We start from the raw sequence: 21,265 nt of genomic DNA on the forward strand, positions 1-21,265 counted from the left end.
ATTAGGACATTAAAATACCCCCCAAGCCTTTTTTCCTCCATAAATGGATGTTAATATGTATATGTGAAGGATTGCAATGCTTTTGAATAGTGGTTATTTTGAACTAAGAATTCAACAAAGGTGCTTATGATCTGATCTTGGAAACTGCTGTGCTAAGTAGTCCTGGTACTGGTTTATAGGTTTTAAAGGCAAGGGACCAATTGTTTGGACAGTTACCAGGTTGTCCTGGAAGCTCATCCAGGATGTTGCAGTCATGATATTTTTTTGCTGATTCCACCACGAGGGAGCAGAGGGAGAGATTGAGTGACAGTGGAGGTAGGAGGATGAGAGAAAAGTTAAGCTGAGTAGTCCACAGAAGAAGAATGGAGAGTGAGAAGGGATATAGCATCCCTATGTTCCAGATCTCTGGTTAATGTTTCAAAATATCCTATGTACAACATAAAATACTCCTCCTTATGGCTATCCTGAAATTCATGAAGGTACTCCTGCATATTACAGTATTTGATTATAATGCCTGCAAGAAGTGTGCAGAAAAAATAAAATACAAATCTCTTTTCCCCCTTAGCTCTCAGAGGAAGAGAAGATTCAGCGTTACAGCATCCTCTCTGAACTCTACGATCTGATCGGTTTTCACCGCAAATCAGCGTTTTTCAAGCGCGTGGCAGCCATGCAGTGTGTGGCCCCCACCATCTCCGAGCCAGGCTGGAGAGCTTGCTACAAGCTGCTGCTGGAGACCCTGCCAGGATACAGTCTGTCTCTGGATCCCAAGGACTTCAATAAAGGTAAACCTGTCATCCCGCCCGCATGACCGCTCATCCGGTGGGCGACTTCTGCAAAACACAGGTTAACCATTTAACTTCTGGTCTCAACATTGTACAGTATAGTACTTTCTGATACCCTTCTGTGTTTTGAGCATTCTTTTCTCTTTAACTACATGATTTACCATGGTCTGTCTGAGATATAAATTGCAGATGATTTTCAGGAGTGAATAGTTCTTGAGCTAAAAGCTGTATTTAAATTTTTTGGCAAAAAGGGGGTATCAGTCTCCAGGGAAACCAAGAGACGGCCATTTACTGCAGATCAGAGTGCAGGAACGGTGCTGTGGAGTTCATCAGCTGTAAATTGTCCTGAAAACTCAATTGTGTTTGAGGTTGTCTTTTAAAATCAGGTACTATACATTGCCATGTTTGGTTTCACTACAAATTATCAATTTTGTCTTCTGCATATTCTGATTTTGAGTCCTTTAGATTCCTCAACTGCAAGAATGTAAACAAGAAATCTGAGGAACAAAAAGTGATACCAGCCATATATATCTTATATATACACTCACCTAAAGGATTATTAGGAACACCTGTTCAATTTCTCATTAATGCAATTATCTAACCAACCAATCACATGGCAGTTGCTTCAATGCATTCAGGGGTGTGGTCCTGGTCAAGACAATCTCCTGAACTCCAAACTGAATGTCTGAATGGGAAAGAAAGGTGATTTAAGCAATTTTGAGCGTGGCATGGTTGTTGGTGCCAGACGGGCCGGTCTGAGTATTTCACAATCTGCTCAGTTACTGGGATTTTCACGCACAACCATTTCTAGGGTTTACAAAGAATGGTGTGAAAAGGGAAAAACATCCAGTATGCGGCAGTCCTGTGGGCGAAAATGCCTTGTTGATGCTAGAGGTCAGAGGAGAATGGGCCGACTGATTCAAGCTGATAGAAGAGCAACTTTGACTGAAATAACCACTCGTTACAACCGAGGTATGCAGCAAAGCATTTGTGAAGCCACAACACGTACAACCTTGAGGCGGATGGGCTACAACAGCAGAAGACCCCACCGGGTACCACTCATCTCCACTACAAATAGGAAAAAGAGGCTACAATTTGCACAAGCTCACCAAAATTGGACAGTTGAAGACTGGAAAAATGTTGCCTGGTCTGATGAGTCTCGATTTCTGTTGAGACATTCAGATGGTAGAGTCAGAATTTGGGGTAAAAACAGAATGAGAACATGGATCCATCATGCCTTGTTACCACTGTGCAGGCTGGTGGTGGTGGTGTAATGGTGTGGGGGATGTTTTCTTGGCACACTTTAGGCCCCTTAGTGCCAATTGGGCATCGTTTAAATGCTACGGCCTACCTGAGCATTGTTTCTGACCATGTCCATCCCTTTATGACCACCATGTACCCATCCTCTGATGGCTACTTCCAGCAGGATAATGCACCATGTCACAAAGGTCGAATCATTTCAAATTGGTTTCTTGAACATGACAATGAGTTCACTGTACTAAACTGGCCCCCACAGTCACCAGATCTCAACCCAATAGAGCATCTTTGGGATGTGGTGGAACGGGAGCTTCGTGCCCTGGATGTGCATCCCACAAATCTCCATCAACTGCAAGATGCTATCCTATCAATATGGGCCAACATTTCTAAAGAATGCTTTCAGCACCTTGTTGAATCAATGCCACGTAGAATTAAGGCAGTTCTGAAGGCGAAAGGGGGTCAAACACAGTATTAGTATGGTGTTCCTAATAATCCTTTAGGTGAGTGTATATAGTTGTTTTAGCCAAATCAGATATTTTATATATTTACTACATCATTCGTCTCAGGCATTTATGTAGTTTATATGTGTATTATCTACTTTCACACCATTTAATACATAAATTATCATTGGAAAATAAATGATTATAAGTGGAAGGAAGCCGAAAGGAAGAAATACATTGCTTTTTATCTGCATAAAAGGTTAAATCACTGGATATAAGTTATTTTCAAAAATGTTTCTTGTGAATGATGTTTGAACAGAACCATGTATTCAGTGCAATATTTTAATTAAAATTAGATTAAAGTGTTATTTTTAAGTTGGCGTTAAACATTTAAAATGTATAGTGATATCTAGTGCAAGCTCCTTATATGTCTCTTGAGTAGAGTCTTTAAATTGCAGTTATATACTATAATACAAAATAATTAAAATGCAAAAGGCATCCACTTGAAAATGGTTTTACTAATGATTTTGATGCAATGAAAATGAAGGAGAAGGGTTTTCTATCTCTCTTGTTTTTGAAGGATGAAGTTGGGCGAGTAGATCCTTGAACTGATAACCCACTTTCTGAGACAGTTTTTGAGCTGAGTAGAAATATTGTTGTAGATGGAAAGATGCTTTATTAGTGCTGTCTGGAGCACTGTTTTTTCTTCTCCCTCCTTCCTTTTGTTTGATTTTGATTGACACACTGCTCGATTTAAACCTAAATTATGCAAATAAGAAGGATTTTGGGGGTTTTGGGGTCTCCTCAGTCACCTGGCTTGAACCTTCTAGGTTGAGCTTCACCAGAGATGGAAATCTGATCATAATACACGATTATCCTGATAAGACTTCCCCTGATTCCAGGAAATTTTTACAAGCTCAGACTGATTTCTTTATAATAAACTAGATATCTGAAATATCTGCTTGATATATGAAACAGAAATAGGCCTTGTGAGAGTCCAGCATGTTATTGAATCAAATATTTTCCTTAATGTATGGTTATCTTTTGCTCTTTCCAATCCATCCATTACTTTGATATGTACAAACAATGATTTAACTCAATTTAATTAAGCTTTAAGAAAGTATAAATGTATGAATTAAGCATTTGTGTTTCTTGTGTTTTTATGTCAAAATTCTTTCCCGGCAGTACTGCCTTATATTGTCTATGGAAGAAGACACTGAATACAGTTAACATTTTAATAACTGCAGCATTTCAGAAACAATCCTTTAACTCCTTGATGAAGCCATTTAATTATCTTCCTATTTGGTCAATCACTACCTGAGCACTGCACAAATGATATGCACTCAACTAATATTTTGAGAGGCAATGGGTTTTGTGTGACTACCTAGGGAACGGAGCATTTCAAATCCGTGCCTTATTGATTAATGTAAATGCTTTTGGCTTTTGCAGTACAGCTTTTGTTGACTCGTTTAGAATTTGTTTATTCCACTAAATATATGGTAAGACTCCCTTCAGGGGCAGAACGGTATAAGCTTCCTTTATTTGCATATAAATTGGCAAGTTTAACATTTTAAAATGCTGTAAATGTACAGCAGTCACATGAAAATTATAATATTGTTTGTAGTCAGCCTTTGCAGCTGGCATAAACTCAGTTATGACTTTATTGTTTAAGTTGATGATGCACCCTAAGTAGATGCTTAGGTGTTATAATTACCATCACTATTCCATTAACAAAATATAAATATGGTGAAGTGATATCAAAACATTTAATTTTGTTCTATGATACAGGAGGATTTCCCCCCTCTTGAGACCAGTGTTTGTTTCCCATGCAGGCTGAATTATAACTCCTTTTCTTGGGAAAGGAGGAAATATTATATTCAAAGCATCCACTCTGTAAGACGAAGCTCCTTTAGAAATGATCCTTGCCAATTATCCCATCAAACCTATAGACAGCCCAAACATAATCTAGAATCCACTAGCGTAATCCTGAATGGTATAGTGCTTGCTTGGTACAATTTAATTAAGATGCATAATTAGACCACATGGAAAAAAATGTTAGCCCTTACTACTGTTAGTTTCCAGGTTGAAGGCAAAAGTAAAAACTGTGCCTCTGTTATTTTCTGTATTTCTAATGTTTAATAGTTAACATAACTTATTGGTTACAAGGTACAATATTGCTGATTTGATGTTGATTGATTCAGTGCTTGTATACACAAGTGTGGGCAGGAGCAGTTTGTTTTCAATGAGTTTTCCAGAGAGTCTAATATATTGTAATATAGTGTAATATAAATGTAATTAGTTGACAAGTAGTATAAACATAACCTGTCCATCTGCCCATATATCACAGATAAAGGCATTGAACCTGATTTAACATTAATAAAGTATTTAGTATGTAACACTCAGAGATCTGTACTTTTGGTTTCCGGTCCAAAACCTGATGATGTCAGTCAAGCCACTGCAAATAAGTGGATCTTACATAACAATTAAGTCATCAGCTGCTGGCTAATTATAAGATCTCCCATAATAATAATAATTAGTGACACTTATGATGATTCCACAGTAAATGTTTTTAGAAGTATTTATCTGGGCTATCCAGCTTTAAATTACTAAATTGAACTATATAAGTGGAATTTCTTAGAAACAGTCCCGCTTCTCAGTATTTGAGATATTATATATTTGAATGCAGAAGCCATCCAAGTCTTGATACAGTAACTTGACCATTTTATCGGACCCAAAACTCCCTTATAATGCATGATCAGCTCAGCTGAACTGTACATGGATTAATAGCAAGGTCTAGAAAATAAGGATAGTGTTACAGTTGAGGTTCACTTTAGATAAAAAATCTGATAGGGTTCTACATTTTATTTATTTATTTTTATTTTAACATTCTGCTCTATTAAGCACCAAGTTTGTGGAGAATGTGAAAGTGTATAGTCTGCACTTTGCTCAAGCCTCATTCTTGGATTTCTATGTTCTTTCTTCATGCTTTCATCTTGTAGAAACTGATTTGAGACATTTTATTTTTCTGTCCACAGAATAAAAAATCTTCATTAAATTCTTATGGTATCATAAACGCAGAATGTCAGTGACATTGCTCAGGAACAATTGCTTGTTTTGAGCCATCAGAAATCTTATACTTTTGAAACACAATAGCTGTTGAGCAGCTGCCTCATTTCCCATCCATTCCATTCAGATGCTTCGTAGTGATATAAAATTGAGAAACAAAAAAGCATTTTTTTTTCTCAATTATGACCCTAACAGACAATTGTTGACATACGTACACATTTATCTCAAGTATTTTAGAATGGTGATTTGAAGCCCCGCAGTGCCATCTAATTGTGAACTATTGGCTTCCTTGCTCTGAATTATTTAAACTGTCACTAACTGCGTTCCTGTGTGTTGACAGGGCAAAGCAATAATGCATCTACAAAAAGATAATGAAACCTACACCCAGCTGTATTTCTTCATTCTAACTATTGGGACAGGTTCTCCCCAGAGACGCAGCTATCACTGTTCTTCAATGTACAGTGCTGTTATTTGAATCAACTCTCCATTTAGCACGGTGGTAGAGCTGGAGGGTGATAGGCCATTAACCCCAGCTCTCCTGATCCTATTCTACAAGGTGAAGTGGCTGTGGCGGCCACTTCGATGAAGAGTCGAGGTCATGCTATGTTATCTTGTCATAATGGTCCAATTGGCTGAGGTATTTCTCTGTTACTTTATTTGCCAATTGCAGAACCTTTATCTTGAGGCCGAGGTCCACAACCCCAGTCCTGAATAGCCACATAATTGTATTATTATTATTATTATTATTATTATTATTATTATTATTATTATTATTATTTGTGAATGAACTGAATTACTTATTTGGAGCAGTAATATCTCTACGTCTCTGCTCATTGACAATTAAAACTTGCAGCTAACGCACATGAAGACTTATTAAAATAAGTGTATGATTTCAGTGAAGTTTGTTGGCTAACTCATCACATCCTGCTGAGCTGTCTAGCTGTAGTGAAAGTATTCCTCCAAGTGCTGTCTCGCAATGCAAAGGCCAGTATAGAAGTACCTCATAGTGTCATCACTGTATTTTCTGAACTCTAGAGATTAAAGCCTGGTGCAGAATACCAGAAAGAAAAAGAAAACAAATATGTCAGTAGTGGAGATTATTGAGGATAACCATGCTTGGAGAAAATGAGGAGTAAAGAGGTTTTATCCTATTGTGAACTCTCTTACACACCTTTCAATTACTGTTGGATGTGCAATGAAACAAGTCAAAACTGTGTATATAATTTGACTACATTCCTCAAAATAATGCTCTCTAAACGACTTAACCTACCAGTGTCTGTATCCCCCATTACAATTCAGCTTTGCCAAATGTCCTACTGTGAGTCCACACAAATCTATACCTGATTTAACTTCTTTGAAGTTAACTATAAAAACACTTTATCTTTTCTCATAAAATAAGCACTCATCCAAGGAACTTGTGGTTATAACAATACTGGCATTTAGTTCCAAATTTCAGATTATTTTTAGGCCTGATTAAGGCAGTAAGATTTCTGGTTGAATCAATAAAAACTGATGGTGCTTATCTGTTTGATATTCAATTGAACTTTGATTATGCTGTTTTTTTTTTATGGATCATCCTCAATGCATCCATCTCTGATAAAGCTTATAATTTATTGGTCCAAGAGTTAGAAGAATACAGACTAATGGCAGTGTACAGAACAACAGGAAAGGAATGAAATTTAAAAAATGTGATGAAGCAGCAACGATTATGTTTCTGCTTGCTGCTAACAATGTGTCCACCCAGTTGTAAGAGATTTTAATTATTCTGTGATCCTCTGGCTCCTCATGTCTGTGTAGATGCTGACTACCTCACCCTTCGAGTTTGTGCACACAAAATGCTTGTTTGTTCAGCAGCAGTGTTCTCTACAGTGAGTCACTTAATGCAGTTGCATTGTAGCTCATAATGACCACATCACTTTTCCATTTCATTATCAACAGTGGTATCCTCTACAGCAGTGGTCTCCAACCCTGGTCCCAGAGAACCCCTATCCAGCAGGTTTTGAAAGTCACCCTTTCATCACAAATGTATAAACACCTGAAAATATTTGATTCAAACAATTACTCAGGTGGTTTGGTCATTTCAGTGATTTAGAGACCATTGGTGCAATCATCTGAATACCTGCAGCCTCTTGAGTCAAGAAAAATCCCTTGGTTTGGTCCCTTGAGTTGCTTAATTGATTAATAACTCCCATGTGATCCCAGTATTTAGAAATTGGTGATTTATGGGTGACCTATAAAATTAAGTGGATTGGGGCTCTCCAGGATCAGGGTTGGAGACCACTGCTCTACAGAGATCTTCATCTTGGTTCTCAAACCTGTCCTGCAGTACCACCTACCCTGCTGTTTTTTTTGTTCCAACTGAGCTCTCAATTACTTAATTGACCCTTATTTTAACTAATAATTTCCTAAATCGGAGCCTTTTAATTATGCAAACGTGCCGTTTTAAAGATCCATAGAAATTAATATTTTTAATTGCGCTGGATATTGAAAGGGGGATAACAAAGGAAAGAAAATCCCAAATCTACATTAAGGAGAAAAAAACTAGCTATCTGTCCTAGTATCATACAGAACCATTATGCAAGGGTGGTTGATATTACTTTTTATGGAGGTATTTAAAATATTTAGCTTGTATAAACAACTCTGTATGACTATTATTAAAATAACCCCCAACAAAGCAAAATGATCTCACTCTCCAGCTGAGAAAAGCAGAGTTCTCCTTCCCTGCCGTGCAGTAAGTCTGATTACTCTAACTCAGGTTTGAAAATGCTTTAATGCTTCTTCCTTTTTTGTTGTTGTGGCAATTTCAGTTTAACTCCAGCTTTCGAGGAATACATAAGATATGCTTTAAAAGTGCCTCAGACTTCAAACATTTCTTTGTTTTGTGTTGTGTGTGTTCAGACTGATTTATTTTTTCTCCTTATTTTGCTGTGAGCAGGCAACACTTAATTTATTTACTCATAAAAGCAAACGGGCAAGAGGGCCCAGCTGCAGTGTGTCATCCTCGTACAGCAAAGGTCCTTACAGCAACAGCAGGAAACACTGCATAACAAAAAGCATTGCACAGATACTGCCAGATAACAAATAGTGACATTTTTAATTAAATAAGAAGCACTCTTCGATTGCCCAGACCAGGTGTTTGCTGCTGCCACAGAGTGGGGAGTTCAAAGTGATAAAATATTTCATTCATCTGCAAAGCACCAACTTATAACATCACCTTAATAAGATCTGATGTTACAGCTGCAGCTTCAGGTCTTTTTTGTACCTGCTTTTTTTATTTTTGGCCCATAATGAACAAGGAATGATTTGATGTGCTGCATTTTACACGTTTGGAGTCCATTGCAATTGCAAATGTGGTCATATTTTCACTATGGAATAGAAGTAAAAAACAAAACAAACAAAAAAAACATTGCACTGTTAATCAAATCACTACAGTATGCTCTCTCTGAAGCAGTATGTCCATTATGCTTCTTTTAATGCTTTACCATGGTAGCTGCACACTATGATTCCTTCTGAAGAATGTGTCAATCAGTACCTGGCTTTCTGTACGAGGGACTAATGTTCCCTCTCTTGTTAGTCGTCCAGAAGGTGCTGTGCCTTTGATTTAGTCAATGTGTGACAGGGTGATAGCTCTGCAACACGACCAATGTCATTATCTTGGCAAAGGGCTAATTGGCTTGCCAGACACCTTCCATCTTGCCTTGAAATAACACCAATGAAGACGTAACATCACTGGACACCTAGCTCTTCTTAACTTGGTACAGGCTTGCTTAAAGTTAAACAGGCATCAAACTTAATTTCTTTATCTTTATAATACTTAGGAAGGATTAAAAATATGTTTTATTGTAGATAAACATTATTTCTAATGCAGAGGCAAAGAACATCTGGGGATACACTTGGGGAAGAAATGAAAACAGACTTGCTTGTGTGGATGTGTCTAGACATTAGAAAGTAGGGGCTATTAAAAAATGAATTGTGGGCATATCTCCTACAGCATACAGCCAGTGAAGACTTTCTGTGTGAATTGGGAGAACCTTTTTCTTCCAAGGTCCTTATGGGCAATTCTAGCATTATGTATGTGACACAAAATGTTGCCTTTTTGAAGGTCTCATTTAAACAAATAATAATATGATGCATTATTTAGATAATGTGCTTTCAAAACTCCATCATGTTAAAATGTCAAGGTTCAAAGTTTCACCATTAGGTTTTTATCACCCAAATAAACTTGCGACAGAAATGGACAAGCATTCCTAGGGTCACTTAAATGTTCTCTGTTATTTGTGGAACTTACAATCAAAACATTTAATGCCATTTCATAAGGACAGCTTGGAAGCTCCCAAAAACCATATCAAGTAATAAATCAGGTTTTAAATATTTCATAGTATAACTCAAAGTTGTGGATGTGATGCAAGGTTATGGATGTGACACTGTTTGAACTGTAAATACATTTTTTCAATACATGTTTTTTTTTCAAAAACACTTTAAATTGACATTTGTCATTGGAAGCTCACATCAATTGAAATCAAGACAATTGTTAATGTATTACAGTATTTATTAATATTTTTAAATATTTAAAATGAGAAGTTTGAGTAGTAAGAACGATTTGATCAAAATACATATATTTATAACAACACTAGTAATATGATAATAAGGAACAATTAAAGGAGTATTGGTGTAAATAAATACAAACTTTCAAAACTGCAAAATCGGTGTGACCAAATATAAATATTGGTGTAATTCCTACAACGTTCAGCCAATTTGGATCTAACTACCCTCAAATTAAACATGAAAATCTACACTTAAAGCACATCTTGAAGCACATGTTTCCAAATCCACTGAGGTGGTGTACAGAGCCAAAATGATGACAATTGTGTCACTGTCCAAATATTTATGGACCTAACTGTACACCTTTTAGTAAAAACTGAGAGATTTTTTTTTTTTATATATATATAGGCATTTTTTCATGGCCAGGGTCACTTTATCAAGGAATTGCCCTTATACATCCTCACTGGTACAGTAAATTATTAGAAAAACTGATGAGGGGTGATACAAGCAGATTTTTAAGGTGTTAATAATCATTTAGACATACACCTGTTTTTGTTTTTGAAAATTAACTAGTAATGTGGCCAAACACCTGTGTGACTACATTTGAGTTCAATCATGAGATTCTTTTTCTAATCCAGGCAAATGAGTAGGCATTTATGCATCGACTCTGTAGGGGAGGTCCTAGTGATCAGCAGACGTTTCGCTGGTTCTCCCCCATATATCGTATGTGGATGTATGGTATAACTCTGCTGTTTCTATCCCTTTCCCTCAGGAACTCACCGAGGCTGGGCCGCTGTACAGATGCGTCTACTACATGAGCTGGTGTACGCCTCACGCCGCATGGGCAACCCGGGGCTGTCAGTGCGCCACCTCTCCTTCCTGCTGCAGACCATGCTCGATTTCCTCTCTGACCAAGGTCAGCCTCCTCACTTTCACTCCATGCTACTCTTCATGTCATTCCATTTTCATCCAGTGGTCGCTTGTTGGCAGCAGCATATTTTTTAATAGTTGCAGCTTCTTACAATATTCATTTCCTCCTGTGGACATTTCCCCTGCAGTAAATTGTAGCCGCGCGCCACATAACTGCAACCCAAGTAGTGAGGTCACATTTGCTGCTTATTTGCATGAGGTGGACACATACCCTTCCCCCACTCTGATTGGGCCATTCGGACTAATGCAAGGATATTATATGGAAATCGGGTAACTTACTCTTTTATCTAGTAGTGTGGGAATTACTTTCAGATCAAAACTTCACTATTCACTATTTGTGAACAAATTTGAAACCAAACATGTTCACCAGTTCTGAATCATATGCCAGTATATATCAACGCCTGTTAATATTAATATTTTTCCCTTTGAGGTATGTTTACAAGTTTTACAACATTACAATATTTTTTGGCACAAACAGCCTTTCTCTTGGGGTCAACTTCTCTCAGAATCATTATTTAATAATTGACTACAAATGTATATAAGAGTGCCTACTGAGGAGTGAATTCTCATAGGTCTTGGCAGTAGAATTTAGGGCTTCATTTTCTCAAGGGGCTGACCATAATTGTTGTACAGTGAGATGTCAAGCAATGATGTGAAAGCCTTTGAGCAATCAGCATTACATGAAGAGCAAATTTGTCATGAATCATAACTTGACACTACCACCTATTAAAGCTAATTGACTGTATATCATTAAACAAGTATAGTAATTGTCGAGGCCTCAACATTATAGTATTAAAGCCTTTTCAATCACCTTTTCCAGAAATGCTTTGACTGGGAGTGTGGCCCTCAAACCAAAAACTGCATACAAAGATTCTGCTTTGTGGTAATAACTGTTAAATGTGAAAAAACTAAATAAGTAAAGGTTTGCAGGTTTGCTTTATATAGGTATATACAGTACTGTGCAAAGGTTTTAGGCAGGTGTGAAAAAATGCCGTAAAGTAAGAATGCTTTCAAAAATAGACATGTTAATAGATTATATTTATCAATTAACTAAATGCAAAGTGAGTGAACAGATGAAAAATCTACATCAAATCCATATTTAGTGTGACCACCCTTTGTCATCAAAACAGCATCAATTCTTCTAGGTACACTTGCACAAAGTCAGGGATTTTGTAGCCATATAATCAGGTGTATGATTAAACAATTATACCAAACAGGTGCTAATGATCATCAATTCAATATGTAGGTTGAAACACAATCATTAACTGAAACAGAAACAGCTGTGTAGGAGGAATAAAACTGGGTGAGGAACAGCCAAACTCAGCTAACAAGGTGAGGCTGCTGAAGACCGTTTACTGTCAAAAGTCATACACCATGGCAAGACTGAGCACAGCAACAAGACACAAGGTAGTTCTACTGCATCAGCAAGGTCTCTCCCAGGCAGACATTTCAAGGCAGACAGGGGTTTCCAGATGTGCCGTCCAAGCTCTTTTGAAGAAGCACAAAGAAACGGGCAACGTTGAGGACCGTAGACGCAGTGGTCGGCCAAGGAAACTTACTGCAGCAGATGAAAGACACATCATGCTTACTTCCCTTCGCAGTCGGAAGACGTCCAGCAGTGACATCAGCTCAGAATTGGCAGAAAACAGTGGGACCCTAGTACACCCATCTACTGTCCGGAGAAGTCTGCTCAGAAGTGGCCTTCATGGAAGGCTTGCGGCCATAAAGCCATACCTCCGACGTGGCAACAAGGCAAAGCAACTCAACTATGCATGAAAACACAGGAACTGGGGTGCAGAAAAATGGCAGCAGGTGCTCTGGACTGATGAGTCAAAATGTGAAATATTTGGCTGTAGCAGAAGGCAATTTGTTCGCTGAAGGGCTGGAGAGTGGTACACGAATGAGTGTCTGCAGGCAACAGTGAAGCATGGTGGAGGTTCCTTGCAAGTCTGGGGCTGCATTTCTGCAAATGGAGTTGGGGATTTGGTCAGAATGAATACAGGCAGATACTTATCCATAATGCAATACCATCAGGGAGGCATCTGATTGGCCCTAAATTTATTCTGCAGCATGACAACGACCCCAAACACACAGTGAAAGTCATTAAGAACTATCTTCAGCGTAAAGAAGAACAAGGAGTCCTGGAAGTGATGGTGTGGCCCCCACAGAGCCCTGATCTCAACATCATCGAGCCTGTCTGGGATTACATGAAGAGAGAGAAGCAACTGAGGCGCCTAAATCCACAGAAGAACTGTGGTTAGTTCTCCAAGATGTTTGGGCCAAACCTACCTGCCAAGTTCCTTCAAAAACTGTGTGCAAGTGTACCTAGAAGAATTGATGCTGTTTTGAAGGCAAAGGGTGGTCACACCAAATATGGATTTGATGTATATTTTTCTTCTGTTCACTCACTTTGCATTTAGTTAATTGATAAATATAATCTATTAACATGTCTATTTTTGAAAGCATTCTTACTTACAGCATTTTTTCACACCTGCCTAACACCAGTACTGTGTATATATATATATATATATATATATATATATATATATATATATATATATATATATATTATAATTTTTTTTTTTTATCTCTCCTTTGTAATATCTTAAAAATTGGGAGATTACTTGTAAATTACCTTCTGAATTTGTAGATTACACAGTATTCACTGCTCAATGGACCTTGCTGCAGCCCGGGGGAATGTAATATTGGTCTGGCTAAAGCAGCCCTGCAGTCTCATTGCTCGTGGTACTCACCCATGCAGTCTGGAGCTGAGTTTGCAGATGACATAATCAAGGCACATGTAATCCTGTGCCAGATAGAGTGCTAACACTATGAAATATTCAGCACTGTTAGCAAGAGCAATACAAATCAAGCGATTCAGTGAGTTGCACACGGCATAAAGCAGCCTCCCAAGGTTACACTCTCTTCTCTGAGTGACCCGTAGAAGTGATTCCTGAAGTTCACTGGGATGCACCTGCTGTTTAACCTTTTAAGGGTCTGACCAGGTCACATGTAAGGTTTGACTTCCTTGCTGAACTGGTGGATAATGTAAAACAGATTGATCAAATTATGCAGATTCTTTGATTTTCCTTTGGCCCATTTTTCTTTAAATTACCGTTTCTGAAAGAGTGCATTTGTCTGTTTCTTGTTTGACTGTCAAAGATAATATCCAGTTTTGAAGTACGTATCTTCTGCAGCCTCTGTTTTCAATGTTCAGTTCTGCTATGTTTATTTCAGTAATATCAGTCACTTTTTTTTTAGATATAACACTATTTCAGTATTTCACAGCACATATAGAGGCTTGTGAAATAAGCAAATAATGACAACATTGAAAGATACTGGTTTGTCTCCAAAGGGGAGAGTAGATTTTCATATCAAATGTTTTTTTTGTACAAGAACTGCAGTAGTTTGTTCTGTTACAATATTTTTCAAACACATTTGTCTTTAAGAACATTTACATATCATTTCTAAAATATATTTCACCAAATATTTCCTTTGTGTTTATCACATATTTTGACATCTCAATCTGTATAATTCAGTACTTCTGCCTGATTTGTAGAATAGATTGTTATGGGGGGGGGGGGTCTCTCTCCATGCCGCCTAATATGGCATCACACGGGCATCCGTAGTAGGCACAACACATTTAAGCATATAGTACACATAGGATGGGTTGCTTTCATAATAAAATCATGCAATCAGTACATTGTAAGCATTAAATTCGACATTTTAAACACAATTCTTTGCTACTTTCTTTAGAGGGTATTTCAGGTTCCTGTTCCTAACATAAAATACTGCTGGTTTTCAGTATCAGCACACGGTTATATACGATGCACACAACATAGCATGGTCTCAGTTCTCATGCTGTAATTATGTAACAGCACTTTGTCACTCCCTGCAGCACATTCCCAGTGGGTCTGCTGTGCAATCTAAAGGCCAGTGTTCACTGGCATTAAAGGTAGGGTATGCAATCTTTTCCAGAAACATTTTTTGTTATACTGGTTGAAAGTCTCTTCACATCCTGATAGCAATCAATAATTTAATTGTTCTAAATGTAAAAAAAAAAAAAATATATATATATATATATATATATATATATATATATATATATATATATATATATATATATATATCTTCTGTGGAAGGGACAGGACTAAAAAAGGATTGACCAATCATTGCATTCGGTCCGGATGTAATGATAGGATGTCCTTCCTGTCTGTCAATCTATATTTGCATACCGCCGCGCAACTTGTTCGCGCAGACAATCACACGTCATCAGCGCGGGAACCTTGACGCTGTGCAGAGCGAGCGCGAGAATGGAAGGCGAGCCGCAGCTACTATTTTTAAAACCATAATAACCGTAAATAAGATGTTCACGTTGGTTATGATTGTAATGTCTGACCTGGGAATGAGACAGGCGCTTCTGAAACTGTTGCGATCGATTCCACCCGCACGTCTCTCCCGCTGGCGCTGAGACTCGGCTCTGTGTGCGCATGTGTGATGGAGGGGGCGTGGCTTTGGAGACGCTCTGCAGCGAGTGCGGCTCTGCGTTCAAAACAAGCTGCTACTGCTGGCTTCTCAGGATTGCAGACCCTAGTTTTAATTTCCACTGTGTGAAGTTTATTCTATGAGAATTATTCTATGTGGACACCCAAGCACCAAATCTTTAGGGCCTTTGAATACTTCATGTGACCGAAATGTATGGTGCTCTTATCCAGGAGCACAGGTGCGTGGGTCACAAAGTCCACCGTAGAAGATGCTGACAGGTTGCCTTTTATATCTGAGTCTCTTTTTGATACTTTATCTCCAACTCGTCCACATTTTAAGTCGTTGTTGTTGTTGTTGATTCACATGCTTCCTTCTAATTTTGGGATTACAGTTAAATTAGAGATAGGCCCACATTGTTCTGCTGCAAAGCAGATCTTGCATAACATGCCTTCAGACAAATGCAGAGGATTCTAAAGAAAGCAAGATGCTGAATGTTAATCTGGGAACCTGTACTTTATCTGTGCATAGAGTAAGCCTACTGGGGGCAGCAACGTATGTAGACCAAGAGATTAAGTTTCAATAACATGCTGGAACTTTTTAAATCTATTAACATGTTTTTAAAATCTTTAATCTGATTTGTATACAGTGAGGGAAAAAAGTATTTGATCCCCTGCTGATTTTGTACGTTTGCCCACTGACAAAGAAATGATCAGTCTATAATTTTAATGGTAGGTGTATTTTAACAATGAGAGACAGAATAACAACAAAAACATCCAGAAAAATGCATTTCAAAAAAGTTATATATTGATTTGCATGTTAATGAGGGAAATAAGTATTTGATCCCCTATCAATCAGCAAGATTTCTGGCTCCCAGACACCTGTCCACAGAAGCATTCAATCAATCAGATTCCAAACTCTCCACCATAGCCAAGACCAAAGAGCTGTCCAAGGATGTCAGGGACAAGATTGTAGACCTACACAAGGCTGGAATGGGCTACAAGACCATCGCCAAGCAGCTTGGTGAGAAGGTGACAACAGTTGTTGTGATTATTCGCAAATGGAAGAAACACAAAATAACTGTCAGTCTCCCTCGGTCTAGGGCTCCATGCAAGATTTCACCTCGTGGAGATTCATTGATCATGAGAACGGTGAGGAATCAGCCCAGAACTACACGGGAGGATCTTGTTAATGATCTCAAGGCAGCTGGTACCATAGTCGCCAAGAAAACAACTGGTAACACACTACGCCGTGAAGGACTGAAATCCTGCAGCGCCCGCAAGGCCCCCTGCTCAAGAAAGCACATGTACAGGCCCGTCTGAAGTTTGCCAACATCTGAATGATTCAGAGGAGAACTGGGTGAAAGTGTTGTGGTCAGATGAGACCAAAATCGAGCTCTTTGGCATCAACTCAACTCGCCGTGTTTGGAGGAGGAGGAATGACCCCAAGAACACCATCCCCACTGTCAAACATGGAGGTGGAAACATTATGCTTTGGGGGTGTTTTTCTGCTAAGGGGACAGGACAACTGCACCGCAGCAAAGGGACGATGGATGGGGACATGTACCGTCAAATCTTGGGTGAGAACCTCCTTCCCTCAGCCAGGGCATTGAAAATGGGTTGTGGATGGGTATTCCAGCATGACAATAACCCAAAACACACAGCCAAGGCAACAAAGGAGTGGCTCAAGAAGAACCACATTAAGGTCCTGGAGTGGCCTAGCCAGTCTCCAGACCTTAATCCTATAGAAAATCTGTGGAGGGAGCTGAAGGTTCGAGTTGCCAAACATCAGCCTCGAAACCTTAATTACTAGGAGAAGATCTGCAAAGAGGAGTGGGACAAAATCCCTCCTGAGATGTGTGCAAACCTGGTGGCCAACTACAAGAAACATCTGACCTCTGTGATTGCCAACAAGGGTTTTGCCACCAAGTACTAAGTCGAAGGGGTCAAATACTTATTTCCCTCATTAACATGCAAATCAATGTATAACTTTTTTGAAATGCGTTTTTCTGGATGTTTTTGTTGTTATTCTGTCTCTCACTGTTAAAATACACCTACCATTAAAATTATAGACTGATCATTTCTTTGTCAGTGGGCAAACGTACAAAATCAGCAGGGGATCAAATACTTTTTTCCCTCACTGTAGATATATTGACAGAGACTGAGAAAAGCAACTTCAGCTTTTATTTTAGTTTTTATTGTCTACATGTGTTACTCTCACGCATGCTTTGAAAACCTCCAGGAAGGATTCTGAAGAAATCTACAGTAGCTGCTTTAGGTTGCACTTGTTACTCGATTTACTCTTTTTAAAGTCCTTCCATAAGATAAAGAAGGCATCTGCAACATGCATGAAAAACAAAATGCTACAAGGATTGGTAGTGGATAAATGTTCAAATATATGTTGATACTGAATTGGTAGAGAAAGACCATGTGTGTGTAGGAGCAGCAGTCTTTTTTTGTTTTTGTGTTGGTTTTGGGACAACTGGCATCTGTTAGGGCATCTGCCTACTCCTTCCAGTGTGGCATTCAACTATTACAGCAGTTTAGAATGAGAAAAAAAAGGAGATTTTGCATCACTTAAAAATAGATCGATAGAACAGACAATGGAGTGGATTGATAATATGAATTAATTGTTCACACAGTTGAAAGCTGCAAACTGCTGTAAATCTGGGCATTAAAGTAAGCTTGGCTACAAACTGTGCAACTATGCAACTGTTTCCAACTGTTCTTGTATTGAAAGCAGCACCTTGGTTTAACAGTTTGCGCTACTTAAAGATAATTAAAATAATCCTGTAAATGTTAATGCTTTTCTACTGCTGTTTGTGTGCTAGAGACAAAATGTGCTAGATAATGTTGTAAAAGGAAGTGGATCGGTCCCAATGACTGATTCCTGTTCTCCATGATATAAGCGATTCACTCACACGTTGGCAAATCACTGATACTAATGTCCGGTTTTTAGCATTGAAATTGGGGCATACAGAGGTACCCAGAGTCCATTAAGTGGCAAACAGATATACAGTTTTTATGTATTAACTTTTTCAGGGTTCACCTCCTACTGAAATGGCTCATTACAATTTAACACAGGGGCACCTTGAAAAAATGAGATCCTGCTGCCACTTACAGACCATTATGTTACATATTATATCATATTCTGTCTTGTTATTTATTAATGCAATAGTTGATGGTGTTACAATGTATTTATTAATTGTTTTTAAAAGGGAATGCTATTTTTTAATTCTTTAATAATAACATGGCAACAATTCTGCTGAAGTGGAAGCAAAGAACTCTTATAAAAATAAAACCCATTTGGAAATATATTTGCTTTAAATGCCCCAACTGTGACTTTTGCTTTTGCTGTTATGATAAGTAGTGCGTATGCTTATTTGTTCATTATAATTAAAAGTGGAACAACCTAAGATTACAAGCATTGTTTCATAATACAAATAGACAAAAACAAACAAACATAAAATGGACACAAATAAATGGTTGACAAGAAAATAATCTACTGGACAAATGAGATTTGCAGTCTTTTAAAAATGTTGACCATGCTATTTAGAACTTTCTGTTAGAAAACCTGATAATCACAGAACCTATTTAGCACATTTTAAGAGGCCAATTGGTTAGTTTAAGATTACTTAAATGTCTGGCCTACCTCTGCACCATCCCATTTATACAGCTAGCTGGCAATGTTGTATAGGGCAATGCTGTTGGATGGCTAGATATTTGTCCCGCAGCCCTTCAACCTCCATCATTAGTCCCACTTTTATATGTACTTAAAGATAGCCTATTAGAAATGGCTAGGCTTTGAATTTTGGGCATTATCTTTCAAAGACTGCCTGAGGTAATTGATCTTCCAATGTCCAGCCTGTGACATTAAAAATGCAACTTTGAAGGTTTTATTTAAGAAAGTCTTTACAGCACTGAAGGCTTGAGTGGCACTTAACTTCACCTTGGGTCACAACAAAGAGTTCATGCAAACTAATTACTTCACAGTTACTTCCAGTTTCCTCACGTCATTCCAGTCCCAGAATTGGCAGTGAAATAACATTGCACAGGAACACAATATCAATAATGCTCTCTCCATCCAAAAAGACCATTAAAAAATAACATATCCTATTTGTGTTAGTTAGCCTATTTCTTAAAAGAATCTGCATTAAAAAAGTACATACAAATTCAAACCATTAGTGAACTTCAGTTCAATGAGACATAGGTGACAAAATATGACATTATTTAAAAAAAGTAATTTCCAAAACTGAACCTGGCTAATAACGTAATTCAGCTACTGAGATTATCCGACACATAGCCTGTTTTACAAAAGTAAATTGCAGACATCTTGTACTTTCAGCTTTTGGCACGTCACTTTCTCAGGATAGTTTGTATGTTTTCCCAATTGCACTTCATTTCAATGGAGTACTGTGATGTTCATTTTAGTGTATGATAGGCAATCCCTTTGTTTCTTCTCTCCAAGCACCTCCTGGGATGTGAGTAAAGTGAGTCAGAATGAAGAGCAGATAATCATGGTACAAAGAGATAGGCAAGCAAGTTCAAATCAATGAGTGTGGTGGCCCCAGGTGAATAGCTCTGCAAGTGTAGCAGAAAAGTTTGTAATGTAAACTTAAGTTAACCCAAACAATACAAATAATATATATATATATATATATATATATATATATATATATATATATATATATATAAAATGTGTGTACAGTTAGGTCCATAAATATTTGGACAGTGACACAATTGTCATCATTTTGGCTCTGTACGCCACCACAATGGATTTTAAAGGAAACAAAATTGATTTGGCCACACCTAATGTTTTTGCTCTCTCTCTGATTGGTTTGTTTTGATTGGTAAGGCAAAACTGAAGGCAAGAAACTCCAAGAACAAGCAGGAACTAAAGACAGCTGCAGTCCAGGCCTGGCAGAGCATCACCAGGGAAGAAACCCAGCATCTGGTGATGTCTATGGGTTCCAGACTTCAGGCAGTCATTGACTGCAAAGGATTTGCAACCAAGTATTGAAACTCACAATTTAATTAATGATTATGTTAGTTTGTCTAACATGTATACAAATGGGTGTAATTCCTACACCAAAAGTTTACACTTAAAGCAAATCTTGATAGTTTCCTTTCAAATCCATTGTGGTGGCATACAGAGACAAAATTATTACAATTGTGTTACTGTCCAAATATTTATGGACCTAACTGTATATATCCCTGAGCTTTCTCTGTGTGCTTTTGTGAACTTTTCACAGACAGATGCTGTGACAAGCACCTATGGGGTCAGAATGTGATTGGGTTCAGAGTTTTCTCACTGTGCAGTCCTGACCTGCTTTCCCAGCTGTACTGAACTGGGTGTAATCAGTGGAGCTTGTGAGACTGACACTGCCGTGCCAGGGCAGAGCGCAGAAACATGTGCTCAGTGACTCCTTTCTCCCGGAGGATGACTGGCCCTGTCACTTTCAACAAAGCGGCAGCAGTGCCTGGCTAACACTATACATGTTTTACAAGTATTTCTGTCAGAGGTTCAGCTGATTGTTTGCAACACATTAAACCAGGACAAAAACTTGACATCACCGCAATTAAAACAACTCTATTTGTTCGCACAACTATAATTTAGCTGGGATTCTTTTTTGATCTTTCAAAGGTCAAGGTGAACCCCTCCCCCCTACAGAAACCGCAGCGTATAGTTTACAGTGATGAACAGTCAGAACTCACACTTCTGCTCAGCAGTAATGTCTATCACACCTAAATAATGCAGTACACTGTT

General features: G+C 38.2%; 1 protein-coding gene across 2 annotated transcripts in view; it reads left to right on the top strand.

Annotated features, from left to right (window-relative positions):
* Nucleotides 1-21,265, top strand: part of trappc9 (trafficking protein particle complex subunit 9) — a 341,171-nt gene that overhangs the window by 28,046 nt on the left and 291,860 nt on the right. For both annotated transcript variants that reach the window (XM_066715841.1, XM_066715842.1), the window contains 2 exons: nt 566-782; nt 10,860-11,003. In XM_066715841.1, the coding sequence (XP_066571938.1) occupies nt 566-782; nt 10,860-11,003 (361 nt within the window). The remainder of the gene's footprint in view (nt 1-565; nt 783-10,859; nt 11,004-21,265) is intronic.

Source organism: Amia ocellicauda, chromosome 10 (assembly GCF_036373705.1).
Source record: "Amia ocellicauda isolate fAmiCal2 chromosome 10, fAmiCal2.hap1, whole genome shotgun sequence".
Taxonomy (NCBI): domain Eukaryota; kingdom Metazoa; phylum Chordata; class Actinopteri; order Amiiformes; family Amiidae; genus Amia; species Amia ocellicauda.